Source organism: Myodes glareolus, chromosome 13 (assembly GCF_982192425.1).
Source record: "Myodes glareolus chromosome 13, mMyoGla1.1, whole genome shotgun sequence".
NCBI classification, from domain to species: Eukaryota; Metazoa; Chordata; class Mammalia; order Rodentia; family Cricetidae; genus Myodes; species Myodes glareolus.
In genome coordinates, this window is record NC_142038.1 from 4,443,048 (window position 1) to 4,449,734 (window position 6,687).

The following is a 6,687-nucleotide window of genomic DNA, read 5'->3' on the forward strand; positions in this document are numbered from 1 at the left end:
AGGTCAAACTTTTGGATTTGTGTGGGCAGAAGAACCGGTAGGTGGCAGTTCTGTCCCCCAGGACAGTGGTAGGTGTGCTAGAGGCCTTTGAATTGTTCACCTAGGCTGAAGCAGTGGAACCGGCTCCTTTCTTTTTGTTTCTTTATTTAAATATGGGGCACTTCACAAATTTGCCTTCATCCTTGCTCAGGAGCCATACTAATCTCTGTCTCGTCCAGTTCTAGTCTGGGCTCACAAGTGAGCATGGAACGACTTGATTTTCTATGCAGACAGTTTTTAAAGATGAGGACACACTTGGATCTCTTGGCTGTGTCTAACTAGTCGGTTTGAGAAGGGCTCACCAAGTTACTGCCAGGCACCGAAACTGAGGGTGCTAACACAGGCAGGCTTAAGATATGCACCCTGCCCTGAAGTCAAAACCCCACTTAGAGGTCTCGAACAAATGCATGCACCCCTCCATTAGATCTTACAGTTGATTTACATAGTGCTGTAATGTGGGATGAGAAATCTACACATTTCACCAGAAGGCTCCTTTGTATTTTCCATTTCAATGGTTCTATGCATTTTAGTGTTACTTTGTGTTTGTATTCTGATACTTTGTATTTTCTTTCCTGTTTCACTTATATTATTAATATTACACTTTTACATTTTCCTAATCTCCATCCTTCCAGGAAAACAAAGTCAAACCCCCCAATCTGACGACGAAAAGCCACTTCAGAGCGGCTCTGACTCAAGCCTCTTTGCTGAAGCCCTCAGGGGCGCTACCTTTAGTCCCACAGCCAACAGCAGCCAACCACAAGGTGGAGCCTTTGGTCAGCCAGCAGCGCTCAGGCTTGTCCTCAGCAGGCCGCTTCCAGCCAGGGTCTCCGCAGGACAGAAAGCCCGCCAGGCCTCTCAGGGCGCCACCCCTACGTGTGGGGCAGTCAAAACCCAGCAGTGAAAATACACAGACTCAATGCGATAATCTTTGCTCACAAAGTAAGAGGGCCCCGGCGTTCATACCAGTTTTCAAAAGGAAATCTGAGCAAGTGAGCAAAGACATCTCAACACTTGGCAGCGTGAAAAGAAAACAGAGCGCGGTTACACAACCGACCCTACTGGCGCCGAAAACCAGCGTAACCCAGTGGGGCAAACCAAGCTTAGGTTCAGCTCCGAGAAAAAGACCAGAAAGTAACATTCAAATCCAGGCTAGGAATTTAAGTCAGAAGAACGTCAGACCTCTGCTAGGGAAAAGCTCTGAGTTGTGTGAGCCTGAGGGGAAACGTCCCTCTTCTGAGGTGGAGCGGGCTGCGCACCTCACTGAAGGTGGGCCACTGTCTACCAACACCATGACACAAATATCAGATAGTAGTTTAAGTGTGGTAAAAAGTGCTGGTGACAGCCACACTGGCAGAAAATGCAATTTAACAAGCAGATTTATAACACAAATTTTGGGGAAAAGCCATGAGTCACTAAGACTCAAAAGCCAGCCACACATTTTTGAATCAGACTTAGAAACGGGAGACTCCCAACTGCAACAGCAACAGTTAGCAGATCAAACTGAAGAAGCTGACGCAGCCGAACATGGCCTAATAGAGGGCAAAGCATCCCAGAAACACAGACGGAAACTAAGCCTTGAGTCTTCACAATCTTCTACAAAGCATCGTTCTAATGCCGCACATCAGAGGCAATCTGGTTCTTCTAGGAAACAGGTAAAAGTTTGTTTTTCTTTCAACCTGGAAAAAAAATCATGATAAGATGGCTACACTTTTAGAGTCTTAAATAAGAATGTAAATAATGTGCGCAAGTTGATGTAGAAATGTGGTAATTAAGAAAGCCAACCCTGCTCTACCTTAAAAAGGATTAAGAATGTTGTGCCCCTCTTAATCCCAGCACTTGGGAGGCAGAGTCAGGAGGATCTCTGTGCATTTGAAGCCAATCTGATCTACAGAGCGAGTTCCAGGACAGCCAGGGCTACACAGAGAAACCCTGTCTCGAAAAACAAAAAACAAACAAGCAACAGCAAATAGGACATCTAAGGACATTCATGGCTCACAGAACATTGTAGAACGGGAGCAGAAAGGTTGTAAGAGCTGGAGTATGGGGTGGGGTGGGGTGGGGTGGGGTGGGGTGGGGGATGCTATGAAACAGTGTCTCTGCACCCGTGAACTCACTGTGGCTATGGTTCCCTGCAAGAAGAAAGACCTGAAGGAGACTGGGCCCCCCACCCCCAACATTTCATGGGTTGGGGAAAGGGGATCATGAGTTCCCACTCACTCGGAGAGAATATGAGCTGCTTAGGGTTGCTTTGGTGGTGTAATCACCAACATGTTGACCATGCTCCAACAAATGACTTCCCACCATGCTCACACAAGTCACCAAAATTAAACTCAGTTGGTCAGAAATTTCAAGGCATCAGAGTAGGAGCAAGACTTGTTTTAAAGGGTTTTGGTGGAAAATGGAGGAGGGTTTGAGGAGGGCCTGGGAATGACAATGGCCAGAATTCACTATATACATGTATAAAATTGTCAAAGAATTTTAAAGAGAGAGATTAACTCTCCTAAGAATCAAAACTGTTTGTAATATGGTTAACTTATAACAAGATGCCACTCTTCAATTTATACAGGTACCTAACACAACAAAACCTAAGAAGTCCTTCAGAATTCCTGAGGCCGAGTACAGTGTGGAACCACCCACCAGGTAACCGCAGGGCGTGCCCTTGCTTACATTACTTGAATAGAGAGAACAGCACTTAGGTTAGCAAGGGAGTAGGAACAAGACCCCTATGGATAAGCGACTGTTTCCCCTGTGTGGACCCAAAGAAGAATGGCTTTGAGAAAGGACCCCTCGGGCTCCCTTCTCTTTAGTTCTGGGTCCCACAGACTAGGAAGCCAGCTGACTGAATATGCAAGTCTATGGCCCCACTAAAATATCCTTCTCCTTCGGCATGACTGAAATAGCAGCATTTAAGTGAAGTCCCAGAGCTAAGCATCACATTGAAATCCACTCACGAAGTGGGAAGATGCCAGCTATGCTGAAACTTGAGATTTAACTTTCATTCTGGGTCCTGGCACCAAATTCACAAAGCTGTACATCTGGCCACAACATTTTATTCCTTGTTGCCATCTGCTCTGTCCTGAGAACAAACACGACTGAAGCATCTACAAACATTCTTCACATAAAACCACTGGCGTGCGTTCAGATCCTTTAAGAACCAGCTAGACAGCTGCTTTTCTGTTCCAAATGCTAGTTCTTTCTAGAGCTAACAGAATCGTCAACCTGATTTGAATTAACTAAAAGGTGCCTAAGTCTATTCTTATATAAATTATGATGTGGTATTTTATGTAGTTCTAAACATCTTCATTTTAATACTCTCATGTGCCTGGGGAAAATATTGTGTATACCTTGGACATGGCTTTTTGCATTTTTAGAGATGAATCTATTCTAGGTCCCATGGTCTTAGAAATATAGTCACTTTCTCATTTTGAATTGCTTAATGCCTGACATGTTAACATGAAATCATTCTATTAGGAAGAGTATCATGATGAGAAAATTGTAGTTTCTGTAGTAATCAATGGACAATACTATCCCCCCGCTATAAAATTAATATATACTTATATAAAATTTTTTGAGTAATATGGAGTAGTTCAGTAAATAAGTTAAAAAAAAATGGTCGCTGGAGATATGACTTAGCAGTTAAGAACACTGACTCCTCTTCCAGAAGACCCAGGTTCAGTTCCCAGGACCAACATGGTGGTTCACAACAATATATAACTCCAGTTCCCGGGGATATAATGTCATCTCCTGGACTCTGTGGATAACAGGCTTGCACATGGCACACAGTCATATATGCAGGCAAAACACCCATACACATAAAATAATAAATTTCTGAAAAGTGAAACTCTACCTACAATTGCTCTTTCAGGGATGATCTCCCAGAGCACAGATGAAGTTTTCCAGACACGGCCTATGGGTGAGACGCAGGCTGTGTGTGCGGCCCTGGGGCTTCCTGCTTCACTCGGCTCTTTTCTTCTCAGTTTTTGCACAGTGTTTTATTGAGTGTGGAAATGCCATGGTTGACTAGCTCCCTATTGATGTTACTTAAGTTGTTTACAAACTTTCAGTATTGTAAGGCATGTAAATTGTTCTATACAGAATGCTGCAAGTTACTGAAGTTTCTTATATGGTACATTATTATTTTAAAGAAGGAGTTTCACTCTGTAGCCCCAGCTTGCCTGGAATTGCTATAAAGATCAGGCTGACCTCAAACTCACAGAGATCTCCCTGCATCTGCCTCCCCTGTACCACCTTATCCAATGTAGTGTTGGCTCCGGGGATTTCACAAGGATGGAAGGAGAAACCACCAAGTCTTTTAAACCAGGAGCAAACTTTATTCCAGGAAAAGAAAAAGGGAAAATCTCTGCGGGGCACAAAAACGTATCAGCTATAGCAGTGACCATAGCCAGACTGGGATTCTGAGACTGTGGCCACGGGCAGTTTCCAAACTCCACTTTTTATAGCAAGAAGCAAGCATTAGGCATGAAGAAAAGAATTTTTATAATCCCGAGGTAAAACTCAGATACAAAGTGCTTTTTTCTTTTACAGTTTCCATTAGCAAGGTTTTTCAGTCAAACTAGTGTTTGTATTTAGCCTGTTGTTTCTCTCTGGCACTTTCTGATGGTGTTTACCAAAGCTCTGCGCTCCCCCTGATACTGCCAGTTTTGCTTAGCAGGAAGGGTATGGGACAATGCACAACCAAGAAGTCAGGCACACCCCATCATTTAAAAGTTAACTCAGCTCACATCAGTTGCTGGTCATGAGTGGCTAGGGTGGGGTGGGGTGGGGTATCTCAAAGCTCACCCTCCGTTAGCGGAGGGACGGACTTGCCCTGAAGGCTGAGTCTGGTCTTTAGCAAACTCCTGTAGGCTGTGGCTCAGGCTCAGGGATATATAGGTGATGGAGCCAGTGTCCAGAATCCCCTGCTTGTCCTCCACGAACAACCCTCTAACACCGAAAGGAACAGGAGCAAGAAGTACAAATAGTGCGTCTCACAAATGAGAATTCCTCCCTTTCACAACTTTAAGACTTTAAGTGGATTTGATAGCATACCAAAGATATTTTTAAAGTCAAAATTCTTCACTGAATGTCCTACTTCAATAATCCTTCATCATATAAAAGACACAGCAGGAAATCAAGTGTAAGCTGACCTATGATTGTTTACATATGGTTTGCTGTTGCTACCAATTCATCAAAACACTGGAGTTAGACAAAAGCAAGTCCTAACCTCCTTCCCATGTGACCGTGGCTCCCGCTCCCAGAGTTATGGCTCACAATTAGTTTGCTCTGTGCCTTACTGTGAACACTTCTATTTCCACAACTATCTCTAGCTCCTAGTTTATCATCTTTATAGGAAGAAAGTACATTTAATTCAAAGCCCATTTTAACTCCTTTCTCATGAAGCCCATGTTGTGGAAAGTCAGCAGACCACAGTAAACACCAGAGCATTGTTTTGCTTATGTAGAAATGTATTTCATTGAGAGTGATGTACTGAAATATACACATGTGGTCAGCACAGTCATCCACACATGATCATTCTTGGACCAGCCTTCCCAGGTGCTTCCTGGAGCTGCTCCATCATCACACCTTAGGCTAGGAAGACATCATATTACTCAACTCAGCAAACTAGTCAGATAATGAGTCTACGCAGAAGCAATGTATAGCGCTTCCCAGTTCTTCACGGAATCTTTATAATCCCTCTTCCTCCACTCTACTCATCTGGACTACTTAGAACTGACAACGTACTATTCCTTTCTGTTTTCTTAGACGGGGCATCACGTAGCCCAGGCTGGCCTTGAACTCACTGTGTAGATGGGATGGCTTTGAACTGCTGGTCTTCCCACCTCTGCTTCCAGGCTGCTGGGTTATAGCTTGCTCCGCTTACACCATGCTGGAGACTGAATCCGGGGTTTGTGCACGTGAGGCAAGCTCTTTACCAACTGAGTCACACCCCAAACACTAGTGCTTCATTTTAGATGAGTGTTCACATACGTATAGGGTTTGCTGTGCTAACATGAATCTCTATGAGTCTGTTTTCTTTATAGTACATTTCTGTCTTACAATTATTCTAATGAAACACACACACACCAAAAATTTGTGCTCAGATTACCAGAGAAATCAATGAGGATCTTGGTTCATACTAAAGATTTTAGTTCTGAGGGCTGGAGATGACTCAGCAGTTAAGAACACTTGCTCCTCTTGTCAGGGATGCACGTTTATTTCCCAGCACCATAGAGCTGCTCACAACCACCTGTACTCAGGTTCCAAGGGGATCTGACGTCTTCTTCAGCCTCCCAGGCACCAGTCACACACATGATACATACATACATACATACAGGCAAAACACTCAAAACACAAAATAAATGTTTTTAAAAGACTTCAATTTCTGAGAGCCAAAATAATTGCAGTCAATTGGGAGGGAAAAAAATCTTTTTTTTTTTATAGGGTCTTGATGCTTTGTTTGCAGTATGGACCCTTTCCAAAAATCCTTATTTTTCAGTTCTGCATTACAGGGCCATTGCAGGTCTAAACAGTAAGCGGTTTTATGTTTGCCTATATCCAGAGATTTAGAAATCAACCACCAACTTATGGAAATAGGCGAAACTCAATGCCAAGAATCACATTTATAGTTATGTAAAAATGTTTCTCATA

The 6,687-nt window shown here is 43.5% G+C and overlaps 1 protein-coding gene and 1 pseudogene across 1 annotated transcript in view; one reads left to right on the forward strand and one right to left on the reverse strand.

Annotated features, from left to right (window-relative positions):
* C13H18orf63 (chromosome 13 C18orf63 homolog) overlaps positions 1-4,796 on the forward strand; it is a 30,621-nt gene extending 25,825 nt beyond the window's left edge. The window contains exons 11-13 of the mRNA XM_087895891.1: positions 672-1,691; positions 2,606-2,679; positions 3,905-4,796. Coding sequence (XP_087752017.1) covers positions 672-1,691; positions 2,606-2,679; positions 3,905-3,929 — 1,119 coding nt within the window. The 3' untranslated portion in view covers positions 3,930-4,796. The remainder of the gene's footprint in view (positions 1-671; positions 1,692-2,605; positions 2,680-3,904) is intronic.
* On the reverse strand, positions 147-243 carry LOC125390672 (U6 spliceosomal RNA; annotated as a pseudogene).
* Positions 4,797-6,687: the final 1,891 nt, after the last annotated feature.